This window comes from Kogia breviceps, chromosome 5 (genome assembly GCF_026419965.1).
Source record: "Kogia breviceps isolate mKogBre1 chromosome 5, mKogBre1 haplotype 1, whole genome shotgun sequence".
In the NCBI taxonomy this organism is placed as follows: Eukaryota; Metazoa; Chordata; class Mammalia; order Artiodactyla; family Physeteridae; genus Kogia; species Kogia breviceps.
The window spans coordinates 149,330,880-149,357,460 of NC_081314.1; the positions used below are offsets into that span (position 1 = coordinate 149,330,880).

Here is a 26,581-nt window from a genome sequence, read left to right on the forward strand (position 1 = left end):
CTCCGTGAAGAGCACTCAGGAGACAGTCCGGCCTCCACGGAAGACAGAGCAGGAGCTGGCCCAGGCTTGGGCCAGAGAGCCGGTGTGAATCCCACCCACCTCCGAGAGGCAGACTGCAGCTTTTCTATCCACAACCAGGGTCACCGCACCCTGGGAAGTCGAGAAGCACGGAACACTCTGGTGCCTGGGGGCTCCTTAGAGCATCTGCCCGCATCTGCCCGAACATTTGCTGGCACTGCCCCCGCCAGGGGAAAGAGCCCCAGGCTCTGGCGAGAGATCCGGCCTCAGACATGCGGGGCCCCTGAGTTTGTGGCCACGTAACTGGCCGACCACTCACCGAAGATCTCCGAGGGGTTCAGAAGCTCCAGAAGGTGTCCCCCACGCTTGGTCTCGTAGGTGGCAAACCCTCCATCGGGGTTTCTCATGCTCAGCAACTAAAACCAGAGGGAACATCCTGAGAATTCGCCCATGCACTGGGCACGTGCAAGCGCCCACGGGCTGTGGCACAGCTTTCCAGAAACGCCCCAAGGCTAGGAAACAAGGAGCAGGGGTGGGAAACAGGGAGCCGGTTTCCATGTTAAACCAGGACCCTCAGGCGCCCAGAACAGTGGGCTGCAACCTTTATCAACCAGGTACTCCGTGACCACCTGGGACCACTCCCCGGCACGTGCACGCTTACCACTTATAAAGCACACATGCGCCACCAAACTATGTGATCTCCATCGTAAAAATCAGACAAAACTTGGGTGTGCTAAGAGGGTCTGTGGTGGGGTGGCCAAGACTCCACATGCACAGCGCCCTCAGCTGTGCGACCAGAGTCCCACACCCAGCAGCCTCACCACAGCGACAGCATCGAAGAGCCGCTCTCGTGGGACGTGCTGGGTGACAAAGGGACACTTTTCCTGCAGGAGAAGGAGGGACTTCAAGGCCTCGGCTGTGCAGTCGGCAACAATCCAGCCACAGTCCAGTGTGCTGAAGGAGAAGCCGCCCTGGAAAGTGTGGGGCTGTAAGGGTGGAGGCCAAGCCCACACCCGGCCACCCCAGGCCACGGCGCCTCGCACGCCTGCACAGCGCCGAGGCCCATCCACAGCGGAGGTACAGCCACAGTCCCAGGCCACACACACGTGGACAGCCTCCAACTTCCAGCACAAGGACTGCAGCCTCTGCCCGTCACCGCCTTCCGGCTCTACTGTGGGACGGGCACAAGCAACCGCTGTGCGGACGCAGCCACGGCCATGTCCACGCCCCCACGCGCTGCAAGAAGTGCCCCCCCCATCACTCCCATTCACGTTCTGACAGCTCATTTAACGTCTGCACGTGCTGCTGAGTGCACGCAGTGTGTGACGTGGTGGGGTGAAGCCCACAGAGCTCAGCTGCTGCATTTATGCACAACTCTTGAGTCAGGAATATCTTGGGTACATCAGTGGAATCCCGCACTGTGCCTCTATCAGAACAGGAAGCCGAGGAGAGAGCCCTCCTCGAGGGCAAAGGCCCGGCTAGCCGGGGCGGGGGGGGGGTGGCCGCGGTACCTTGCTCATCTGGCGGTAGTACTTCTGGTAGTCGGGGAAGTTGTCTGGGACCTGGTGAGCATCCGAGGGGCAGGAGGGAACACATCACCACCACAGTACGCAGACACCGGGCAGGAGGGGCCGGCATAGCAGGACACGCGGGGACCCAGTGCCGCCGCCCTCTCCGTCACCAGTGCCAGTGGGAACCCTCCAGGCAGCACCCACGGGGCCCACTGCCCCCACCACAATCAGGGCCCACCCTGGGCTGGAGGGGCACCCCGCCTGTGTGAGGCACCGACCAGGCCTGGTCTCACCTGCGACACCCGGAGATACTCATGAGCCTTCTGCAGGCAGGACGAAAACTCTGGCCTGTGTTGTGCACCCGCCTGGGAAAGGGGAGCGGGTGAGCCGCTGGCCGGCACATGCCTGCGCACGTGGCTGGTCCCTGGGTGACCCCGGTGATACCTGGCCACCACTGGGAACCAGGAGCAAACCCACCCAAGTCTCGGGGCGCTCGGGTTTCTGCCGCCAAGTCAGGAAGACATGGTGGAGCGACGGCAGAAGAGATGGTCCACACCACCCCGGCCCCAGCCCCAGCCTGTGCCCACAGGGTCCCTGCCCATCTAAGGCAGGCCCCCATGTGGCCCAGACTCCTCCCTAAATCCTGCCAACCCATTCCCACCAGCATCAAAACACGCTCCTACTTCTCTCTGGTACGTGCTCAAAAGTATCCGCAGTGAGTGATTTGAGCACTGAGAAGAGCCTGGAGCCCACTCCCCCTTACAGAAGACCCCACCACCTCGCCACCTCGGGAACAGCCCTCACAGGGCTCCTTGCCCCTGAAGACTTCAAGCCAGCCCCACGCCTAGAGCTGCCAGACAAGACCACTGTCTGGGAGCCCAGGTAAGCGAAGGGTCAGGGCCAGCAGGTGCCGTGTCCGGCTGGACGCAGGGGTGGACACACAGGAAGGGCAGGTGAAGGCTGGAGAATGAGGGATAGAGCCACATACCTCCAGCAGAGCCTGGATGGCAAACGCGGTGTCCCAGATCTGCGAGCCATTGGTACCCTGTGCGGGGAGGACAGCGTTACAGCAGCCACCTCCCAGCCCCACCCCAACTTCCCAGATCCGATGGGTGCCTAGAGGGCCCAGAAAGGGTGCAGGGGCATCCACCAGCTCCTACAAAGAGGTAGGAGTCCCGTCGACTCCTCACCCCAGGCTCTGGGCTCTGTACCCCTAAAGCCCACGAGGCCCTCAGAGGGGCTGGTCCTGCAAGGAGACATGGGTCAGGCAGCCCCACCTGCCTTCACCAGGCCACCAGCCAGCACAGGGCTCCTCAGAGCACTTCCAGGATTTGGATGACCACCGCCATGGCCTCCACTGCTTGCCCACTGGCACGGAGCCCAGACCAATCGGTGGCACTAAGGGACACGAGACACTGCAGCCTGGAGGGACAATGTGTGGGAAGAACACACACAGCACCTGGCCAAAAACACCTGAACCGGATCAAGCCTCAGCGCCTAACCGCCAGTTTGCAGAAAATCTGGGGTGCAGAACAGGCAGAAGGTAGACGCTAGGGACAAATGACCCAGGAGAGAAGGGCACCGGCAGGTTGCAGGACAAAGGTGACATCAAGGATCAGCCTCCCGGATTGAATCCTGATACCAGTGAACACAGCAAAAGCCCACTGCGGGCTGCCGTGAACTCAGCGGGGACGGCACGGCAGTTCTGTCAGGACCAGAAGCCCTCGTAAGCTCCAGGGCTGGAGGTGTCAAAGCGGGTGGGGAGCCACATGAGGGCTCGTCACCCGCCTCCACTTCACGTGTTTCAGGAATCTTTTCACACAAGACGGGCAGCGTGGGGGCCAGGGAGCTGGAAGTGGAGCTCAAGTGTGCCTGGCAAGGGCACCTGGTGGGGGGTGGTCTGCACTGGGCGGGGCTGGGCCCACGTGCACTCGTCCCAAAGGGCCCAGAGGTCAGTGTGACCCAAGGACATTGCTGGAGGCACCACATTTGCACACTGAGTGACAGGAGACAAAATCCCTACAGCTCCCGGCTCGCTGACCCCAGGGTCCCTGAAGCCAGGACAGGACCAGGTCAGCCCAGGCTGCCCAGTGACCCAGGAGCCCCACCCCCAGGGACACGCACAGGACGTAAGCTGGGGGAACAGCATCTACAACATCCAGACACTGGAAACCAGCAAACGGTACAAAACAGAGGTGCGGTGTACACAGAGAGGGGCCACAGGGAGTATGTCTCACGACTCTGAAGGGGGTACCTCTGGGACGCTCAGCTCAGGGGGCAGCAGAGGGCACGTGTTCTGCTCTGACCGCATCCTGCTGCTGTCCTGATCTCGCTAACCAGACCCAGCACGCGAGCTGTGAGATCAGCTGTCCAGCAGCAGTTGGGCTGGCGTCTGAGAACCACCGTGGCCCTCGACCCCCGCCGAGCCGCAGCTCTGAATGACTTCGGTGTACAGACTGCTCCCGTGGTGTGGCTGCAGGGCCTCAGCTCTCCCACCCCCCCCCGGGGCCTGTCAGCATTCCTGCCAGACAGCACACACCCAGGAGGTGCCTGGCGGTGCCGCTCAGATGCAGGACGAGGCGGACCTGCAGCCACTCACCACACGCTGGCAGAACACGTCGGGAGGAGTAACTTGGGATCTTAGCAAACCCAAAAGGCAGGAATGGTTGCAAGGAAGCAAGCGGCTGTGGCCCTACAGCCCTTACCTGCACTTTCATGCCGTCGAGGCCCAGCCTGCGAGGAGAAGAGTCCAGGTCAGGCAGCAAGGGCAAAGCCAGAAGTCGGGCCCAGAGCCCGTGTCCCAAGAGCAATGCGCCCACGCAGCAGGGGACATGTGAGGACAGCTCCCACCCCCCACCCCCCACCCCCCCAGCTGTGTGGAGGGCCTACCAGGGGAAGAGGCCTCCCTCAAACACAGAATTCCCTGCATGGGACACGCTGGCCTTCCGGCTCCCAGCCACGCCCGAGGGCCACGCCCTCCCCGAGGGCCACGCCACGCCCCCCCCACAACCACCACACTCACCAGAGGTAATCAGGAATCCTGGACAAGTGCTCCTGGAAGGCAGAGGAGGCTGGCCCTTCTCTGTGCCAGCACGCAAGCATGTTGATGGTTTTCGAGATCTGGAGGAGACAGCCCTGTCAGGGCTCTGCTCCACACCTGCCGGGGTTCCCGGGCTTGAGGGCCGCAGCCCTACCCCACCGAGGCCCCAGCACGGCCTTGCTGCAAGCCAGGCCTTCTGGTCTAACCACTTTCCCAAGCACTCACTGCTACCAGGCTGCAGCCCTGCCCTGGGAAAGGTGGGAAGGGGCCAAGGCACGTGTGCCAACGAGGGAGGGGGACAGCAACAGGGAAAAGACAGGGCGACCCGTAAAGGTGATGCGAGCCCAGTCAGCTAGTAAGCAGAACCGCCACAAGCGTGATGGGCGAGGCGGGGACCCCTGAGTGGGCACGTGGGTCGTGGTGTGTCCTGAGCTGCCCGAGATAACTCGGGGGACGGAGGACAGGACTGAGGGCCACGGGAGAGATGGCGCGACTTGGAGGTGAGACCAGCGGCGCAGGGCCTGACTGCTCAGAGCAGACTTTCTAGAGGCCTAGCTCTCCCACCCCGGGACCTCCTAGGCCAAGGTCCGATTACAGCGCATTTCTAACTTGCTTTATGCAGCGTTAGGTCAGAGCCCACGCAGAATCCCCTGGCGCTGAAAGGGAAACAACTGGCCACTCAGTGGGGCGGTGGCAGCTGACGTCTCCCGGGTACCACCCGGCCTCAAAAACACCTGGGAGCAGGGTCATGCGTGGGGCTCACGGACACTGGGCTCACGCAGAGAAGCCGTGGGCTGACCCAGCACGGCGGCCACGGTCACGGCCGCCCGAGGCTCACCACAGCACTGCCTCCTGCACCCAGTGCCCTAAGGCTGCGGGCCAGCCTCCCGACCCTGCACTGGCTGCCCGGGCTCACAGCCCCACGGCGTAAAGCGCAGTCAGGAGCCCAGAGGCTCCGAGAAGCGAGTCTCGAGCAACCAGCCTCGACAGGAGTCAGGAGTGGAACGCAAGCACCCTGGTCCTGCAAACCCCATGGGAGAAAGGCAAACGGTGGGTTATTAGCGGTGGGGAAGGGGAGAGGACCAGGGGAGGAAAGGCAGCCCACCCCACTGGCCAGAAAGACCTCAGGAGGCGGCCTCAAGAAGCAGTGCTCCAGACACACCAAGTGGTGGGACGGGAGGGCGGGCCAAGCACAGGGCTCCTGGGGCATCAGAGGCCCACGTCCCACGTAAAGGTGTGGCAGCCTCCGGTGGGAGACCTCAGCTCCAGGGAGACCCCCACTCCCAGCTCCGCAGACACAGGCCTCTGGGCAACCCGGCCCCAGTCCTCGCCCACCCCAGGCCCAGATACCCAGTGGGCGAGGGGCGCTGACCGGGCCGATGCTGAGGCACTTGGTGAAGCGGTCGTCGGCCGCAATGTGCTCATACAGCTTCTGGATGGCCCGCTGCCGCAGGCTGGCGCTGTGGTGGCGCTCGTACAGGTTGAGGATCGCTGCGAGGGGCAGGGCACGTCAACAGGCACCGGACACGGAGAGGAGTCCCGGCCCCAGCACAGACCCCCCCAGGGCGGTTGGCCCACGGCAGCCAGTCTCTGGGCCCCCTGCCACCCCCTCACCCGCTTTCCCTGCCTGCTGGTGCAGCCCCTCCCTGGCATCCCGGTGCTGCCCTGCGGCCCCCACAGCCACGCAGAGCATGCTGCCTCCCAGGGCTGACAGCGCGGGTCCCGGCCTCCACCCCGGGCCCGTCTGCAGGACCAGTGCGGGAATGAACGAATGAATGAGGGGGACGTGGCCGCCTGCACACACAGCGCCCGCCAGGCTCCAAGGGGAGGCCGCTCGGCTCCGAGCAGCCACGAGGACCCACGAGAGATGGGCTTGGACTGGCCTCGTGGGGTCCCACCCCTTCTCTCCCGCTGAGGAGGAAGCACCGGCCCCTCAAGGCCCTGGGCGCCGAATCCTCTGTCCAGGAGCCCGAGCCCCAGGCGGGTCTGCTGGACACGAGGTGTGCACGGCCGGCCCCCGTGTCCCCACAGGACCCCAACGCCAGGACTCATCGTAGGGCCGTGTCCCTCTGCTTTCCCTGTCACTTTAGGTGTCGACCGCCCCCGGGGGGCCCAGCCAGCCCCTGGGGTCACCCACCATACACCACGTGGAGAAGCCAGCTGTGCGGCGTGTACAGCTCATCGGGGGCCACGCTGTTCCTGTGCGCCGGCCAGTCGATGCGGCCGTAGTCCTCCACGTAGAGCTCCTGAGGGCGGCAGCGCCTCAGCCCCAGGCCTGACCGTGCCCTCCGCTGCCTGCGCCCTCCCAAGGGCAGGCCCCGATGAGCACCACGCTCCCCAAGCCCCACGTCAGGGCTGCTTCCCGGGGACACACTGGGGCCCGGCCTTCGCTCACAGGTGCCCTGCGGCCCGTCCCACTGCACAAGCCCCCAGGCAGTCATTTAGGGACAGGAGGTGGAGGCTCCACTCTGTGGGGCTCTCGGCTCCTGGGGCCCCCCGAGAGCAGGCGTACGTGGTCAGGCTCACCTGGCGCAGGCTCTGGACCAGTGGGTCCTCCTCGGCGCTCAGCCGGGTGCCGTAGCAGTAGGCCATGGGCAGGTACACCTGCCGGCAGTGGCACCAGATGGTGGAAGGATGCGCGGGCATCCAGTCAGGAAACAGCCTGGGGGCACAGCGTGTCAGCAGGGCCCCCACTCCCACTGCAGCCCGGGGCCCTTTCAAGCCTGAACACAGGGTGGACGGCTGTCTCCGGCCCAAGTGGGCACAGCCGTGCTCCTGAGGGGCACAGTCCACAGAAGCCAACAACTTCTCCTGGCTCACCAGGTGCCTCCTAAAGCCAGGAGACTTGGCTCCTAAACGGTGAGGACTGCCTGTGGGTTCCCAGTTGTGGCAAACATGCCACAGTAACAAAAACGTTAATCACGGAGATACTGAGTGAGGGGTCTACAGAAACGCTCTGGACTACCTTTGCAACTTTTCTGGAAACTGAAAACTATTCCAAAATAAAAACTTTACCCAAAAACCTTCAGGACTGCCACATCTTCTCAAGGCCTGTGTCTTTGATCGTTACCTCTGCTGTGCTTCACCCAGATACGCAGCCTGACGTGAGCACAGCTCTGCCAGCCTCCCAGTTAGGGGCGCGCCTGAGCTGTTTTCTCCACCCACCCCTTTCAGCCTCCGTCCTCGAGTGAGAGGGGAGGCCATGTGGAGGTGAGCCTGCCTCCCCTGCTCCCAGGCATAAGGGTTGGGCGGGTGTCCTCAGCCCCACCACCCCTGGCCTCACTCTCTTGAGGGCTCCTCCACTTACCTTAAAGGGAGTTTGCTACCTTTTGGGTAATGTTTCCAGCTTTCCTGCAGCTGAAGCGGTTCAGGGTCTCTGGTCCTTCATCCTGCACACCTGCCCTTTACACTCTAACCTATGCCCTTCGAAACAACTTCCGCCAAGACTAGCAGTGCCCTAGTTACCGAGAGGCCCGGCAAGCACGGCCTGGGCCCTGCGCTGAGGGGATGCAGCCAACGCGGTCCCCCACACCTGCCTCTGACACCACACCCCTCCCAGCGCCTGCTCAGTGCCTTCCTCTGCGGCTCCGTACACACCGGGTAGGTCCGAGGTCCAGCCAGCAGGCCCACCGGTGAGGAACGCTGGAATGGCCCCAGACCACTTCCCACCCCTTCTGGAGTGGCCAGCCTTGGGCAGGTCTGCCCTGGTGGAGGCTGGGCCGTCGGCCCTTTCATCAGGCCCCTGCTGTCATCTCCTGATTGGCCCCTTCACCTCGCACCTCTCCTCTACCGAAGTCCCCTAGTGCAAGGGGCCCCCCAACCTCCCTGACAGCTCCCTGCTCCAGGGACCTCACCTCCTGAAGGTGATATTGGGGTACTTATATGTATATGAATGTATTCGGGACACATGTCCAGAGATTTCATTAGATATTCACAAAATGTTTAAAATCTCTGGCTTATAAGTATCACACAATATGGAATTAATATTGATTTTGCTGAGTTTTTAAGCAATATTGTAGTTCTGTTGAAAGAAAACTCTTATCTTTTAAAAACACACACTGAAGAGTTCGCAGGGGAAACAGAATGTCTGGGATCAACTTTAACATAGTCACTAGCAAAACAGACAAGGGGGACGGTCGGCACGGCACACCCAGCACCGGGCTGGGGAGGGCTGCGTGGGCTGCCACCTCCTTTCCTTTATTTCTATAGATGCTCAAAATGTCCACAACAAGACACAGTCACAGGCATCTATGCAACAAAGGCAGCACGTCACGCCCCACACCAGAGGTTCTGTAGACAGCCAGGCAGGACCCCACCCACCTGCCACATGGCCCAACGCCACAGCACCTCCCTCCCTCCTGCCCAAGCGGAACCCTCTCCTATCGTCTGTAGGACTCAGCCAAGCAGGGGCTCTGCCAGGAGCCTAACGCCTCCCCACTCCACTGAACGGACAGCCCCTCATCTGACTAACAGGCAGCAAGTGACCCAGGGCGGCGTCACTCTACTCGCTAAGAGAGTGGTGACCGTAGATGGGGAAGCGTACCACATTTCTGGGAACAGAGTGTTGAGGCCTTCCCAGCTGTACACGTTCAGGACAGCCAACCAGAACTTCCCCCAGGAGGGGATGAACACAGCACCACCTGTGGGGAGAGAACAGGCCCCATCACCTGCCTCTGACTGTGAACATGAGACCCTCAGGAATCAGGTCCCTTTCGAAGGGCAGGCCTGCTAAGGATCCTCTCCCTGTCGTAAGAAGCAGGCTCCAGAACCACTCGGAACCACCCACCAGGGCTGCTGGGTGGAACCGATGTCCTCCCCAGAACAAGCCTGTCTGGCTCCTGCCCCCAGGAAGGAGCAGCTGGGAAGGTGAGAGGCCCAGGCGCACACGGCAGCCCCTGTCCACACGGGCCTGGAGGTGATGCGGGAGTTGACTGTGCACGCTCGGCCTTCTCCCTTCCGAGGTCCCCCTGGCCGTCCAGCGCTGCACTGTACCCACACAGCAGGCGGATCTGGACTGTGGCCCCCTGTTGAAGCCACCCCCAGCGGCACTGGTCCCAAGCACAGAAAAACCATCCTGGACACGAATCACAAGGAGGACTCCCCCCAAACCCAGGTGTGCAGAAGGCAAAGAACCCACAAAGCTACTAGGGAAGTGTGGCCTGAAGACATTCCTTCCCAGACAAGGAACCAGAAACCAGCCTTGGGACCTCACACTAGTGAGCCCAGAAGCTGACGATGGTTTCGTTACAAGAGCAACACACGTGTGAAGAATGCAGGCTCCTGAGAAAGTGCAGCAGGAGGCGTCACCCAACGTGGCAGGTCAGGAAGGGACATGCAAGGTGCCAGGAGGAGGGTGAGGAGAAGTCCCCGAGGCAGCGGGGTTGGGTGGAAGGTGGGACGTCCCAGGCAAACAAAGCAGCACATGCAGAGCCTGACGGGAAGCCCCTGGGTGTGAGCACAGAGCAGGGAGGGCGAGCCGACCGAGGAATGTCCATGAGGGGAGGGCAGGCGGGCGAGACGCACCGGGCTCTGCAGAGGAGCAGAGAACACTCTCGGAGGGGCGGGAGAAGGGCCTCCCCAGGGTGAGCGGAGAGGGGTCACCCCAGGAGCCCTACGGGACACACAGGAGAGCACGGGTTGGGGGTGCAGGCAGAGCTCCACCGGCTCCACCGCCCTCGTGTGGCCAGGCTGCCCTCTGGGAAGGAACACTCCCACAAGCAACACATGAGCGTGTTGTTCGTGAGTCCTTGCCCATTTGTGAAACAAACAGAATTATACGGCGACCTTAATTTGTGTTTTAAAAATTTACTGGCGAGGTTAGACAGTTTCCTCCTGTTCTGCTTTGACGCCTTCCTGGCTCATGTGTTTTGCTGTACGTGAAGTGCAGGTGCACCTTTCTATTTCCCACTTTCGAGCACTCATTATGCTGAGGTAACGTGAACTCTTTATTACGTAGCACGTGCTATGCAGGGTGTACCTTTCTTGTGAAGAATATTCCGGGCTCGCACCAGGTCAGGATCGTCAGGCCCCACGCCCAGAATTCTCAAAGACACATAGTTGAGCGCAGTCCCAAACACCGTGGACTTGTCCTCAATGTGCCTACAGAAGCAGGAGACAGGTGAGAAAATGACGTCTTCCATTACTTGTAAGAAATTAAGCAACGCTTCCGTTAAATTTCCTCAGCAAATCAAGAATGACGTAACAACACGAGAAACATCCAGAACAGCCATTCTCCAGTAAGAGCTCCTGCACCTCCATGACAACTGAGCAGTTCCAAAACTGCCCTCAAGGGACTTTCCTGGCGGTCCAGCGGTTAAGAGTCCGCTCTTCTGATGCAGGGGACGCAAGTTCGATCCCTAGTGGGGGAACTAAGATCCCGCACGCTGCAGAGCACAGCAAAACTTCCCTCCAGGACCTGCCCGTCCCTGTCCATTTACTTGCCATGCCTGAATCAACATGAGCCCAGGCAGTGGCCCATCAGCAGACCCTACATCACTACGGCCCACAGAGCAAGCTCCAGAGGCAGCATGCCAGGGCAGGCGAAGGCACTGGTGAGACCTCAAGTCTGTCCCAGGACCCAGACGGCAAAGAGCTGGGATCTGAAGCTCGAGACGCCCACGACCCCGTCCAGGAGGCAAGCCGAGCTGAGCTGTCCTCCTAGGAGTCTGTACGGAAGGCTGGTGGTATGGAGTTAGCCAGCCCAGGAGGGGCCCACGTCCTGGCTGCAGGACAAGAAACACCAGGGCCCCACAGCAGGTGAGCAGGCAGTTGGCCACCCTGGGACAGGGCCCTGCTCCCAGAGCAAGCGGTACCACAGAGAGGCTGAGACATGGGGAGAACTGCCCGGCCTGCCTCTCCCTGCTGCCATCCCAGGGTCAAGGACAATCTTCTTCTGCCTTAGTGATGACAGCAAATGGTTTTCACTGTGGTATATGGGTCTCGGGAGTCTCTCAATCAGTCCTGAAACTCATTACAACACGAGCTGCAAAACTGAGGCCCGGAAAGCGAACAGGCCCATTCTGGGAGCCCCAGGGAAACCCGGACCCAGCCTGTACGTAGCCTCCAGCCCATTTCCCTTCTGACAGGCTCTCCCTACCCACCCAGGGCCAGAGCTACAGCCACCCCACCCCTTGACAGGTGCATCTCCCACATAAGAACAGGTGTGCACGTGCATGCATACACACGCAGTGACACAGGGTTGGGCAGACTCACAGGCCCCAGCCGCCATCAGAAAGCTGCACAGACCGCAGGTACCGTGTAATCTCTTCTCTGTATCCAGCCGGCAGAGGAATGTGCGCCACGTAGCACGTGATCAGGAGGCCTGCGCAGCAGAAAAGATACTCCTCAGCAGGCACTCAGCACTGCTAAGCCCAGGCCCCATTCCTCCTGAGAACCCCAGGTAACAGGCAGCTGTCCGCTAGGGTCTCCTTCCTGTGGAAACAAGCCTGGGAAGGCTGTTATTCCCGGCTCCATCAGGGACTTTAGAGCTGGGGCCCCGGGAGCAGCTACAACAGCACACGTGACACATATCACATAGGGCGTGCAGAGCCCACCCAGCCACTCCAAGGTCCCACACTACTGACATGCCTACCGGGAAAGAAACACTGAACGGATGATCCCTGGGTGGGGTAGTTTACTCGCTTACATTTACATTTTCCTGTTTTATTCATTTTAATAGCACACATCACTTTGCAAGATGGACAACAATAAATATTACCCACAAAGCACCTTCTGTTCCCAGCCTAGCCCTCCTGAGCATGGTGTTCACAGGCTACCCCCCCACCCCTCCACCCTACCGCTGGCCTAGGCTCCATCAGCCACGTGCCCATGGCACCGAGCACGTGGGGTCTCAGGCAGGCCCCAGCAACAACGTGTCATGGAATGGATGCCCAACTATGGCCAGAGGTGTGAGAAGCCCCAGTAGACACACCCACACAGACACACTCTGGAAAGGCAGAAAGATATGGGGACACCACTGAGGTTCACAGAAAAAAGCCCACCTCCTTTCATAACAGGTATGATGCTGTCAAGATAGGGAAACACACAAGCAGGAAAGCAGAGCTGGTGTCTTTCCCATTTTACAGGCGAAGAAACTGAGGCACAGCCCCTAAGTGGTGGGGCTGGGGCTGGAGCCCAGGAGGTCCAACCCCAGACTCAGTGATCACCACAGTGATGCTCAATGCCACACGGGCCACACAGAGTCATGACCTCCAGGAGCATTTGCCAAATTAAAGCAGTAAAAGACAGGTCAAACTTCAGCCAGCCATGGAGGAACCCTGAGATGGTACCCCCAAACAGGCCAGTGTCCACCTGAGAAAGATGGTCTGTCCAGAGTCCAGAGGGGGAGAGGAAAGCCCCAACCTACAGCCTGCAGAGGGCAGGTGGGGCAGCAGGCTGAGCCCAGAGCTACAGCAGCAAGCACAAACCAACGCAGCGTCCCCATGACCAATCACCCACTGAGTGCCTGGTGCCATGCACATGTGACCAAATCCAACTGCCATCATCCCCACATCACAGACGAGTCAGCCAAGGCATGGTGAAGTCCTGCACCTTGCCCAGGGTCAGAGCAAGCCAGTGCAGTCACTGCTTCCCCGTGAAGATCCCTGCGGAAAGTCTCAACAGGCTCCAGGTCAGACCAAGGGAAGAAAGCCCAAAGACTTGCCCCCAAGGATCAGGGCCCCGGATCCCTAGCCAGGAGATACAAAGCTGTACAGTCCAGGAGGCAGAGGGCTTGGAGTCAAAGCAGAGATGGGAGCCTGATGGACTCCCAGTGCTACACTCCCACTGAAGGAAAAGGTCCTTCTGCACAAATTCAGGGAATTTTCCGCATTACAAAGCTGGGCATTTCTTTAGAGAAACATTCCCAGGATGCAAAACAGACTTGTCTAGCCAAACCAGTTCAGTACCCAAGGGCTCCAAGTGCAGTCCTCCTACAACTCACCAATCTGCACCTACAGGTCCCATCTGAGCTCTCCTGGCCAACACTTCAGGTGAGTTCACACACACAAGCTGCCTACACAGGACTTAAAAGGTTCCTGCCCACCTCTGCACCTTGGCATAGGCTAGGCCCTCCACTGATGTCCCTGCTCTGCACTGGGACTCAAGAGCCTCCCCTGGCCCCCAAAACACCCCCTGCTTCCTCTTTCAGAACACTAGCTAGCTGAGCCTCTGCTCCCATCCCCTGGCAACAACAGCAGGACAACTCAAGCGCAGGCAACCTCCCCAGCCCGTTTCTACGCGAGCTCCCGGTTTTTCACCTGTCCACACATTCACGCCTCAGACGTTCACCAAAGGCCTGAACCAGATCCAGCCAAGACGCCAAGGATGCACCAGGGCGGCCTCGCCCACAGGCCGCAACACCACCTTCCTACCTGGCAGGAGGAAGAGCGGGCCACCGTAATCACCCGCCCAGTGCCCGTCCTCAGCCTGCAGTGCAGCATAGAACGTCATCCCGTTGAGAGCCCCCTCACGGGCCGCGTGGGCTTTCGGCAAGTCCTTAAAGTAACTCCTCTGCAAAGAAGGAAAAGGAGCGGTCTGCAGCTAGGCCAGAGGAGCCCGTGGCACTTAGAGGCCAAGTCAAAGTAACAAACCTGAATGCTTTGAAAGTTTCAGCTGTTTCAATCAAAGGCCTAAAACTCTGATGATGGTATTGCCAATCTTAGCAAATGAATGGTTCCACATTGCCATGGTTCTGCGTTCCAGTCACACATTTGCAAATTTCTTCACAACTTCTCCAAGACATCTTGAATAAAGCAGGTGCCCAAGTGTGTGGGGCGGGGCACTGATGCCCACCCAGACCTGGAACTCAGGCCTCCCTTGGGCAGGGGCCATGGGATGGCACAGTGACAGGGAGACCCCATTTCTACGCCATACTCTCTAACGAACTGAATTTCTTATGAAATTCACTAGATCAGAAACTTCTTTTTCTGAACAAAAACGAAGTTAGCGCAGTTTCTTACAGCTTAGTGATAAAGGGATTGAAGCAAAGGGGCCCATTCACTTCATGCTCTATCTTTACCTCGATTAACTCCGGTAGGAAACAGCTTTGGCGACACGAGACACAGGTGCACAGTACACATCCCTTCTGTTTTACCAGAGGAAAAAATGCCCTTCACCTCTAGCTGCTCAAAGCTCCCTACCGGCTCCTGGTGCCCAGTGCTAAGAAGGGAGGCAGGCGGGTGTCTGGTGGCGTCCCAGACACTGCACGTGGCGAGCAGGATCAACACTTACGGTGTCCAGGCCCAGTAAGTGAGCTTCCAGGCCAGACTGCCCTCGACCAGGGTCTCCTTCTTGGAAGTATGTCCACGTCTGCCTCCCCCTCTCATTGCTGAGTCGCCAGCGGCTGAGGTCGGTGGCGGGCTCTGTCTTATAGGGTCCGCCTCTTCGGCGCAGACACCTGGAAGCGATCATGCTCAAGTGACATGCTCGCCAGGTCAGAGGCCAGAGGCGCAACGAACATCCCGTTTCACCCCAACGGCCTGCGAGCAGACCCCTGTTCCCCTTATCCTGCAGAATAAAAACCCTCTTGGCGCGCTTCTGCACCTAAACACCGCGCCATTATTTCTCCGGGAGAGGAGACACATGCCACAGGGACCGCCGCCCACGTCCCGGTCCCCACCCCGAGCCCCAGCCCCACCCGGCTCTCCTCGGCCCGGCCCCAGAAGGTCCCCGCGCGACACCGCCGAAGGAGAGCCTGCCCCTCACCGCCCCCAGGGCCGGTGTCGCAGGTCTACACCGACCGCGGGCGGGGCCGGAGGGCGCAGCAGCCTCGCTGGAAGCCCCCGACCCAGTGAGACCCCTCTGCTGCGCCCCCCCTTCTCGAGGGGCGCGGGGACTCACGTGCCCTCCGTCATGACCGCCGCGCACTCCCGGGTCCCCTCAGCCTGCGCCCCGCAACCGGACCAGCCACCAGCCCGCGAAGGCCTTTGCCTCTGCAGACCCGAGAACACGATGGGAAGATGCCCCCGCAGCCAATCAGAGCGCGGTGAAGGTGGGTCCGGGGCGTGGCCGGCTAGCTCAGTGGTGGAGCGCGAAGGTCTGAGCGGTGGGGGCGGGGCCGGGGAACATTGAACGAAGCGGGATCGGGGGGCGGGGCGTTGAGTGGGCGGGACTGGGTGGGTAGGCGGGGCTTGGTGAGTGGGCGAGGCCGGGAGGGACGCGACTGCCAGTCACGCCTGCCGCCGGAGACCGTCCGCCTCGGAGCGACTTGTGGGGCGAAGTGCCAGGACGAGGCCACCAGGGGGCGCCTGAGACTGAATGACACTTGGGGAGGGTCCCACCCGAGGCGGGAAGGCAGGAGGTCTGGGGAGCGGCTAGTGCCCTCGAGGAAGAGCCAGAGGCCCGAGGCTGTAGGTGAGTGAGTGAGGGGAGACATGGCCGCGAGGTCCTGCGGAGGGCGCGACGCGGGGTGAAAGTCTTCCGGGGGAGAAGGGGCGCTGGCAGGCACCTGAGAGGCACTGACAGGAGAGAGCTGATGGGAGGGCAACTGACAGCAGGGTAGATGACACCAGAGGGGAGATGGCAGGAGAGGAGAGACGGCAGGAGGGGAGAGGACAGGAGAGGGGCTGACAGGAGGGGGAGGGCAGGCTGGTGCTGACAGGCGAGGGGCAGTGCATCTTCAGGCAGGCTGAAGGCTTTGCTGTGGGGCTTTCGAGGTAGCGGTGCCAATCACCTACAGGCCCTGGGAGGGAGCCACACTGGGAGAGCTTGTGCCACTCAGAGAGAGCCCTGCAGTTTTGCGGTCCCGGCAAAGTAAATGTGGAAGGCCTGGACTGTAAAGGGAAGCGAGAGAAAGATGGATAATGTGCTGAAAGGACTGGGGGTGGGTAGGGTGGGGATAAAGTGGTCGCCGGGTGTGCCGCAGGAGCCGGGGGCTCCGTGGAGTTGGAGGAAACTGTGCGGACAGAGGGCCCAAAGGCGACTCTGCAGGAACTCACGGACAGCCCCACCATTTCTTCATCTTCCCCACAGAAGCCCTGACATCAGGTCACAGCTTGCCCAGTTAGGTGAGTGTTTCAGGCCCAGCCCTTGAGTCCTATCCCCATACCACGAACCCCAGCAAGCCAAGGGGCAAGGGGGGATTTGCAAAAGAAAGCACACATACACCTTCCCCTAGTGGAATATCAGGCTGTTAGATGGTCAGTAAAGGACACTTGCCTCTTCCTATCCCAGTTCAGAAACCAATGAAGAAGACGCAGCAATAAGAGGTTTGGATATCAAAATACCAGCCTTGCTACAGAGAAGAAACTAGTTTGGAAGACATGGCTTAGATTGACGATCAGGATGGCTAGCTACGTCCACCTCTAAATCAGACACATATAATTCCCAGCCTCTGGCCCAAGGGGACAACTGCAGCTTCCACAGAGCTGTGCCACCAAGCACCATGCAGCCAGGTGCCGAGATGCCTGTCAGCCTACTGACCCCACAAAGTGTACCCAGAGGAGCCTGAGCACGCTTAACCCTGTCTGTTCTCCTAAATTCACCAATGCACACTTCCGTGGGAGAGGGAAAAAGGCTGGAAGTTTTTCTCCAGGCACGTCCCTCCAATGTGGAAACAAAGCATGGGAATACGGGCTCCAGCCTCCATGGACATCTCAAACTCTGACTCTGCTCAAGCTAGGGGAGGAAATAGGTTTCGCTTGGAGCAGAATTTGAGTTTTGATATTTTACTGGACTGGACTTTTTATGAGAAAAACAATAATCCTCTTTTAAAAATTTCTAAGATAGGGGGGCTTCCCTGGTGGCGCAGTGGTTAAGAATCCACCTGCCAATGCAAGGGACACGGGTTGGAACCCTGGCCCCGGGAGATCCCACATGCCGCAGAGCAACTAAGCCCATGCGCTACAACTATTGAGCCTGCACTCTAGAGCCCGTGAGCCAAACTACTGAAGCCCGCGCGCCTAGAGCCCATGCTCCGCAACAAGAGAAGCCACCGCAATGAGAGGCCCATGCACCGCAACAAAGTGTAGGGCCCGCTCGCCACAACTAGAGAAAGCTGTGCACAGCAACAAAGACCCAACACAGCCAAAAATAAATAAATAAATAATTTTTTTTTTTTAAAGTTTCTAAAATAGGAAAAACCTATAAAATCTGAGAATCACAGATAGAGTTTCTAGGGAGAGTCATGAGAAAAAATAATGCTTCTCTCCACTTGCACCCTACCAATTCCTGCTTGTCCAATAAACAGGACACAGAAGACTCTGAGATTTTTGGCATGGACAACTGGGCATATTGACAGTGTCATTTCTAAAGTAGAGAAGAAGGTTTGGGGAAAACTTTTAACTTAGATTAGGGACATGTTAAGACAGAGGTGCCCATTAGACATTCAAGTGGATAGGCTGAGTAGACAGGCTGGTATTCAGGAGAGAAGACAGAACTAGAGAGAGGAACTTGGGAGTCACCTGTTTTCAGGTGATGTTTGAAAACATAAGATTGGATGAAATCAGCTACAGTGTGAGTGTTCCAAAGAGAAGAATTTCCAGGATCAGTCCTAGGGCACCAGCCATTTTCAACCTAGAGGAGGAGGAGTGGCCAGAGAGAGGAGAAAAACTAGGGGAATGTGGAGTCAGGGAAGCCAGGTGAAGACATGGTGATCTGTGCAGAGATTTTAAAGGGATTGTAAAATGAGGTCTGAGAATTGGCGACTAGATGTGGCAAGACAATTTACTGGTGACTGACGAGCAATCTCAGGAGATGTGAGAAGAAAAGCCCAGTCGCAGTTAAAAAGGGTGTGGGGAGGTTCCAATTAAACATGTCAGACTGAGCACAGGCGTTGACTTCCATTTCCCACCTAAACCCTACTTACATAAAGTAATAAAAGAGATAAAAATGCGTAGTAGTGAAAGAATGGGAGAGGAAGCACCAGTAAACGAGAGAGGTCAACAAAACTGGAGAGGCCAGGAATGTCAGAAGGAGTACTCACTGCCTTAGCAAGCCATTGTTGGGGTGAAGCCATGGAGGAAAAAGACCATTCTTGCCCGTGAGCCCCAGGAAGGTGCAGAAATTAGAACTGGTGTAAAGTTTGAACAAGAAGCAGTCTGACAATAGACCCCTTCCCCTACCTGGACGGAAGCCTGCAGCAGTGGAGTCAGAGCAGGTGTGAACTCAGGCACAAGGCATAGCTGAGGGCCACTGAAAGCAGGGTGTTGAGTGAAAGTCTCCACTGTTGTGGCAGTTCCACTTCTCCCACTCAGCCGTATAGCTCCGGGCAATAGGATTTCTCTGGAGCAAACGGCCCTCCCCCAAAAGACCTCCAAACATTGGCAGCTGGGACCCAGTGGAAAAGCAGAGAAGCCTATCAGCTGGCAGGCTATATCTGTTGGCACAGAGCTTCCAGCAAGCTCCTCAGAGCCCCATCATCAACATGAGCCAAACATTTGAGGAAAACCTCTACCACGAAAGGCAACGAAACACACAGAAAAGGGAAATTTTTTTTTTTTTGGCTGTGTTGGGTCTTCATTGCTGCACGTGGGCTTTCTCTAGTTGGGGTGAGCGGGGGCTACTCTTCGTTGTGGTGCGGGGGCTTCTCATTGTGGTGGCTTCTCGTTGCAGAGCACGGGCTCTAGGCGCGCGGGCTTCAGTAGTTGCGGCACATGGGCTCAGTAGTTGTGGCACATGGGCTTAGTTGCTCCGAGGCATGTGGGATCTTCCTGCACCAGGGATCGAACCTGTGTCCCCTGCATTGGCAGGCAGATTCTTAACCACTGCACCACCAGGGAAGTCCCTAAAAAGGAAATTTTGAGAAGTGGAGATGATTGAAAGTCATAGAAGAGGACTTTGACAAAAACATGTCCTCACAGAGATAGATGGTTCTTTTTTTTTTTTTTTTTTTTTTGCGGTATGCGGGCCTCTCACTGTTGTGGCCTCTCCCGTTGCGGAGCACAGGCTCCGGACGCGCAGGCCTAGCGGCCATGGCTCACGGGCTTAGTTGCTCCGCGGCATGTGGGATCTTCCCGGACCAATCTTCCCGGACCAGGGCACGAACCCGTGTCTCCTGCATCGGCAGGAGGATTCTCAACCACTGCGCCACCAGGGAAGCCCTAGATAGATGGTTCTTGTTTCATGAGTGCAACATCCTGACATACTCTTTCCCTCCCTTATTTTTTTCTGTGCTTATCACCAGTTAGCATACCAAAATGTTTTGCATAATTATCTTGTTTATTGTCTATCTCCCAACTAAAATATAAGCTCTGTGAGGGCTGAAATTTGTTTCATTTGTTGCTATATCCCCAGCACCCGGAATAATGCCTGGCATATAGTAAACATTCCAAAAGAATATACTGAATAAATGAATAAATTAACAGGAGTTGTCTCTGATAAGAAACATTAAGAAAAAGACTCTCAGAAATTAAAAATATGGCAGCAGTTTAAAAGTTTTAAAACTTTTATTTTTCTTCTTTTTTTGTGGTACGCAGGCCTCTCACTGTTGTGGCCTCTCCCGTTGCGGAGCACAGGCTCCGGACGCACAGGCTCAGCGGCCAAGGCTTACGGGCCCAGCCGCTCTGCGGCATGTGGGATCTTCCCGGACCGGGGCACAAACCCTTATCCCCTGCATCGGCAGGCGGACTCTCAACCACTGCGCCACCAGGGAAGCCCTAAACTTTTTTATTGAAGTATAGTTGATGTGCAATATATGTTACAGGTGTACAATATAGCGATTCACAATATGGTAGCAGTTTTAAAATCACTAGAACAGGGAGACAGAGAAATTTTAGAATAGTAGGATAAAAAGATAAAGATATAAAAAAATGGAAAAGAAAATTGGAGCATCAATACAGGTAGTCAAACAGCTGAATATTAGGAGTTCCAAAGGGAAACGGTGGAGGAGAAAATTGTATTAAATAATTTCCAAAAATTCCCAGAATTGGGGAAAATTTTATGGATTGAAAAAGCATGGGAGAATATTTTCTAAAGATGCCTGCAAAATCTCCCGTCTCACATGGTCTTTTACAATGTGGTCTTAGCACTCATCCCCACTGAGAAATAGGACCTGTGTCCTGTCCCTTGAATCTATAACCAGATGCTTGTAACCAATACAATGCAGTGGAAGTGATCCTGCACAGATTCCAAAGCTGGGCTTGCATTTCACTCACTGGGGCACTTGTACTGGAGCCCTGAGATGCCATGTGAGAAGTCCTATCTGAGGCCACCTTGCTGTGAGGAAGCCAAGCCACATGATGAGGTCACATATAGCTACTCAGGTCGAAAGCCCCAGCTGAGCCCCTAGCCAACAGTGCAACATCACCTGCCCGCTATGTAAGTGAGCTGTCTCAGACATCCAGCCACAGTCAAGACTTCAGATAACCACAGTCCCAATACCTGCAGTCAATACCTGACTGCAACTGCATGAAAGATCCCAAGAGAAAGCTGCCCAGCCTATCCTTCCCAAATTTAAGCTATGGTTGGGGTTGTTTGTTACATAGCAGAAACTACTGGAAAAAAAGCACTACAACGTGCGGAGCACAATAAATTCGGCAGGGAATAGGGGAGGCAAACCAATACGTCAAGCATGTTGTTGAGAAATTTGAGACCACCGGGGATAGAGATGATCTTAAAAAAAAAAACTCCCAGTAACAAAAAGCAAACAAAAACAAAGAGGAATAATTTCCAATGTAAAATTCTACTTGCATTCAAACGATGAATCTAATGTAAGGGTAGAAATAAAGACCTTTTAGATATGCAAGCTCAGAAGGCTCTAAAAGATAAGCTCCATCAAAATGAGAAAGCAGACCACAGAAGAGGAAGATATATGACTCAGAGTCCAGGAAACATCCAAGGTGGCACAAAGACGGGGGTTTCCCAGTGGTTCATTTCCAAAAGAAAATGGAGCTAGCATATTACCTGAGGCACCTGAGTGTTGGGAGGAGCTTTACACGTAGTGAGGAGAGGTTTGGGTGAAGTAGTGCTAGGAACACAGAAAAACAAGCAAATGAAAAAGCAAGACAGTTGACTCCAGGTACAGTTGAAAGTTGTACCTAAAGGAAATGTAATCATAAACGAATACAGGGCTCAATAGCAAACGGTATTAATATGGTCATACCGAACTCTGCAGATTTCAATTAACATCTTAAATCATTTTGGGAGACTAGTGGGAGAGGAAATGTACTATGCACGTGTGGGTGATACACATTGCAGAGAGGATAGTATAAGAGAGCTACCTCATTTTCTATTGTAGGAGATCAACAGGTAATGTCTAAAATCGAGATTAAGAAATAGCATTACTTAAGTCTTTGCTGATAAACATGAAGTTAATCACTGAGTTGACTGGTGTTTGTTCTGGCGGATGCAGGGTTTGGCTGGTAGATTTGGTGGTGGTAGGATGAGGAAGTTCTGTTCCTGGTGCTTCTTTTTTCTCAGTGAAATAAGAAGCAGGTCATCATCTAGGAATGTTGTAGATTTGAAGAGAATAAGAAGATGTGAAATAGTTTTCTCAGAGAGTCGAGGGGATGTGGGATATAGTAGGGAGATGCTGAGTGCCAATTTAAGGCTGATGGTCACACTCAGCATCAAGTCTATTAATACCTCTTTCTGTATATGGCTCAAATGTATCCCTTCTCTCCACACCAACTGCTCGCAGACTCAGGATTGTACCCTTCCTCTTTCACCTGGACAGCTGCAGCATCCTCCATTCGAGATCCATTGCTTGTCTTGCTGTTGTTCCCCATATGCAGTTTTTGAAACAAAATGTGACCAAATCACTTCTCTGCCTAATATCCTCCAACAGCTGATTCCCATAGCACTCACAGTAAAGCAGCAAGGGTCTCGGCGGTCTGGCCTATCCCCTCACTTGGCAGTACTACCAAACTGGCACCTCCAGGTTTTCATCACATCCTCTCGGGTATACCCCTGCACTCCTCTCCAAGAATTCTGCTCTGTCCTCCGCCCAATCCCCTTGTCTCCCCCTGCTTCCAATCCAGGCACATGCCCCGTGCCTCAGAGAGCTATGTACGTATACAGTTGGCTCAGTACATCTGTTGGCTCTCTGAGGTGTGAGCTGGCAGGCCTGGTGGGCAGGGTCCCTGTACCTTATCCATCCCTGCACTACTCATTTTGGCACATCAGGGACTGCAACTGTTGCTAAGACAATGACCACCGTTACACACTGAAATGTAAGAGCATGTGTTGGTGGACAACAGTCAGAAGAGATCACGAAAACAGGTAAGAGTATCAAAGACATTACACAGGAGAAAACAGCCTTTCATTATGAAAACTGAGAAAGACCTCACATATTCCAGCGGTTTATTTGCATGACTAATAATCACATTCCAACATGCATCAAGCATCTGAGAATAACGTTATTTTGAGTAAAAGAACATCTTCTAGACCCTCTCTCAGGTCCAGCAGCTCAAATGTCCGCCATGTCCAGTAGTGCAGAGAGATGGAGCTCAGAGGCAACGTCCTCTTCCCTTGAACTCTGGATTAGCCTTTCGAGGTGCTTCAGCCGTTCGGTCAGAGATGTGCCTGTTGCCTCTGACATCCGCAGTTGCTCCCCTGTCCTGTCATTCTATTTGAACAAAAGAAGAAACTAAAAATAGTTTTGGGATATCCACAAGCCAAGATATATTTTCTTTAAAGGCACTAGATCTGACTCATGTTAGAAACCTCTTCTGGGGCCTGCTAGGCTCAACAAACCCCTCTCTTGGCATCTATCACACATCCTTCCAGCTCCTTCCAGCACATACACATACAGCTGGCATCATCTGCCATGGAATGTTTCCTCTTCTGATTCTTTATTTATATTTTAACATTTCCTTTTCTGGCCATGCCGCATGGCATGTGGGATCTTAGTTCCCCTACCACGGATCAAACCCACAGCCCCTGCACTGGAAGTGCACAGCCTTAACCACTGGACCGCCAGGGAAGTCCCTCCACTTCTGGTTCTACCATGAACAACTTCTAGTCGTTTTTATAAGATATCGTTGTCAAGAGCTACGAACTATGCCATCATATGTATTGTAACTGCTGAACCAGACTCTCATCTTTGGATGTTTAGTTTCCACTTTCATGTACTATAATTAATGCTACAGTGAACAAAAATACAGTAACTTTTGTCATCAGTAATTTCTTTAGAGCAGAACTGTTAAGTCAAAGGGTACAAATATTTTTAAGGTATCTGCCAAACTAATAACTGGAAATAGTATGTCATCTTAATTTGTTTTTCTCTGCAATTGAAGGGCTTCCTAAAAGCCAATCCAGGAGCATACATTTTGCCTGTCCAGCATTATACATATAAACTCTGCTTTTATTTCTTTTATCACTGAAGGAAGAATGGTGAGGTAGAAAGACCTTGAGCTTTGGAGCCAGTTGGTCTGGCTTTAAAAAGCAGCTTTGCCACTGACCAGCTGAACACTCGGGTGAGGCCCTTGACTTCTGTGAGCATACCCCCCTCATTCATTAATTTTCCTCACGGAAAATTAATACCAGAAGGGAGGTCCGGGTGACGCAAAGCTTGGACAGTATGTGCTCCATAAACCGAACCACTGTTGTCACCTTTGTTATTCTCCTCAGAACTTTACTGCATGTCAGCGTAACATGGTTATGGGTTTTGTTCAGTTCTTAAGCATGTTTCAATTCCATTCTTCATTAATTTCATAAGCAGAAACTCAGAATTAGTTGGGCCACTATAATGCTGACAAGATTAAGTTTAAGAAAAGATCTAATTTAAGCTAATAATTTATTGGTCATCATGACATCATACGGTGACTCGAGACATTACTCTTTTCCCAGGCATTCTCTCAGTTGTTAAGTCTAACATAAACGCCAAATGTACTCTCTTCTCACCTGAAGGCTAGCAGCTGTAGATGTTTTCATCACAGGTTCGATAGTGTGAGGCAGAGACAACAGAGTCTGAGGAAGGTAGAGTGGAAGGGAAGTTGAATCTGTAAATGCTCCCAAGTCCTCTGACAACCACTGCTGAAGTTGATCTTCAAACCTGAAACATTTGAGCATTAGGAAGCAAACATTTAACTATCACTCACTTTTCTCCTATATATGCTTTAAATTTTTTAAAGCTTTGCTTTTTACCAAGGGTGGAACTAAGTTATGACATCAACTAAGAAGCAGAAAAGCAATGTTTAAAAAAATTTAGTATCTTCTCTTTAACTTATAAACCTGATTTATATTTAATGAAAAAGGTGGCGTTTATCCAAAACAACTGGTTTGTAACAGTACTTGTACTTCTCTCATTTGGTTTATCTTCTCTGGCTTATTTTGCTATTATGTGTCTATAATTAATTTGTATCTCTTTGGATTATCCAAAATGTATGGATTGCTGCTTTAGTTTAAAATTAACCCAAAATAACATCGCACTGCCACCTAACATACTCCAGAGCTGTCCACTCCATATACTTGTTTTTTAAAGAAAAATAATCTGATCCAAACTGCTTAAATGATACAGACCTAAGAAAATCTACTTTTAGAAATCACGACACATTCATTCACTCTCCCAACACATATTTATCCAGCCTCCACCAAATGCCAGGCATCATTCTGGGTAGCAGGGACACAGCACTGAGACAGAACAGACAAGGCCCAGCTGGAGGCAGCTGACACTCTAGTGAGGGGAGACAAACAAAGGAGACGTCTGAAGACGAGAAAGATGAGGCAGAGACATGGAGGACTGGTGAGATGGGTAAGGAGGTCCTCACTGAGTAGATGTGAGCAGAGGCCAGAAGTGAACACAAGGTGGGCCAAGGGGATATTAGGGGGTGGCTGGGAGTCCCACGCAAAAGTAACAGCTACCACCAAGGCCTGCCTGTGCACTGCCCAGCAGGATGGAGCAAGGAGCAGAGGTCAGAAAGGAAATGAGAGGTGGCTCGCACAGGGCCTTGCCCCCTCGTGAGGGTTCTGCCTTCGATTTGGTGAGAGGAAGCCAATGGAAGGTTGTGAGCAAAGGAGAAACGTGACCTCTGCCCCACACTTGAAAGGCTCACACCAGGTCTGCTGAGACTAGACTACAGACTACTGCAAAAATGGCCCAATTCTGAACATATTTTGAACAGAGCCAGTAGGATTTGTGGGTGGGCTGGATGTAGAGGGATGATTCCAAGGCATTTGGCCTGGGAGCTGGAAGGATGGAGCCGCCATCAACTGAGACCACTAGACCACTGTAGGAGGGGCTGGCTGGGAGAAATCAGCAACTGGATTTGGGATATGTTCACTTTGAGATGCCTATCAGGCATCCAACAGATGTCTAATGAAGAATTCAAGGAAGAACTACAGAATTCAAATCTGGACTTGAAATCTCAAGGTTTGAGATATCATTTGGAGTTGTCAGAATATTGACGCTACTTTAAAAATCCATTAAACTGGATGAAATCACTGGGGAGTAGGTGCAGGCAACACAGAGAGAAGGTCTGGAGAGTGAGCCTGGGCAGGTCGCCAGGAGGGGGGAGGGAACGTATGGGGCTGCTGGGGCCTGGGGTTCGTGGTCAGTTCAGCCGTGTGCAGGCTGCCGTACCCTGACCACAGCAGACACCCTAGGGCAGGAGTGGGCTGTAGAAGACTGGGAAAGAGGCCTGGAGAAGTGAGAATCACACTGTTTTTGAGGAGTTCACTGTTAAGGGAGCAGAAATATGGGGGTGGCGACTAGAGAGGGAAATGGGGCCAAGACAGGGAGAAGTGGCAGCCTGTTTTCACGTTTGTATGCTGACGGGTGAGTGAAGGACTCTCACTGGACTAGTGTCCTTGAGCGGGTGGGAGACGAGAGTCCAGCCAAGGGGAGGGGCTGACCTTGCCCACAGGCTGGACACAGGCTGCTGGGGAGGACGGGGCAGGGGGAGGCATGAGGACGGCAGCGGAACTCCCCTCTTGGCGTCTCTTCTTCCTCAGTAAAAGCATCAACACTGGAGGTGGGGGAGGCAGAGGAGGTGGGGGAGGCAGTGCGGGGATGCACCAAGGCCCGGGCTGGCCAGAGGGGCAGAGCGCGTGCCAGCCACGTGCCACAGAGGCTTAGTCAGCCAGCTACACTCACTCCCCACTAGGAGACTCGGGACTTTCAGTGATAAACAATCAA

General features: G+C 55.2%; 2 protein-coding genes across 5 annotated transcripts in view; both read right to left on the minus strand.

Moving 5' to 3' along the window:
- LSS (lanosterol synthase) overlaps positions 1-15,526 on the minus strand; it is a 29,476-nt gene extending 13,950 nt beyond the window's left edge. Inside the window, exons 1-16 of one of the 2 annotated variants that reach the window (XM_067035294.1) lie at positions 15,409-15,526; positions 14,800-14,965; positions 13,941-14,079; positions 11,782-11,890; positions 10,547-10,668; positions 9,113-9,209; positions 7,096-7,231; positions 6,707-6,815; positions 5,942-6,060; positions 4,552-4,649; positions 4,235-4,262; positions 2,518-2,574; positions 1,823-1,894; positions 1,530-1,580; positions 840-989; positions 338-434 (exon numbers count right to left, since the gene is read on the minus strand). In XM_067035294.1, the coding sequence (XP_066891395.1) occupies positions 338-434; positions 840-989; positions 1,530-1,580; positions 1,823-1,894; positions 2,518-2,574; positions 4,235-4,262; positions 4,552-4,649; positions 5,942-6,060; positions 6,707-6,815; positions 7,096-7,231; positions 9,113-9,209; positions 10,547-10,668; positions 11,782-11,890; positions 13,941-14,079; positions 14,800-14,965; positions 15,409-15,422 (1,564 nt within the window). In that variant the 5' untranslated portion in view covers positions 15,423-15,526. The remainder of the gene's footprint in view (positions 1-337; positions 435-839; positions 990-1,529; positions 1,581-1,822; positions 1,895-2,517; positions 2,575-4,234; positions 4,263-4,551; positions 4,650-5,941; positions 6,061-6,706; positions 6,816-7,095; positions 7,232-9,112; positions 9,210-10,546; positions 10,669-11,781; positions 11,891-13,940; positions 14,080-14,799; positions 14,966-15,408) is intronic. The other variant, XM_067035293.1, reaches the window with a different exon arrangement.
- A 7,237-nt stretch (positions 15,527-22,763) lies between these two features.
- Positions 22,764-26,581, minus strand: part of MCM3AP (minichromosome maintenance complex component 3 associated protein) — a 43,788-nt gene continuing 39,970 nt past the window's right edge. For all 3 annotated transcript variants that reach the window (XM_059065553.2, XM_059065554.2, XM_059065555.2), the window contains exons 28-29: positions 24,349-24,499; positions 22,764-23,071 (exon numbers count right to left, since the gene is read on the minus strand). In XM_059065553.2, the coding sequence (XP_058921536.1) occupies positions 22,913-23,071; positions 24,349-24,499 (310 nt within the window). In that variant the 3' untranslated portion in view covers positions 22,764-22,912. The remainder of the gene's footprint in view (positions 23,072-24,348; positions 24,500-26,581) is intronic.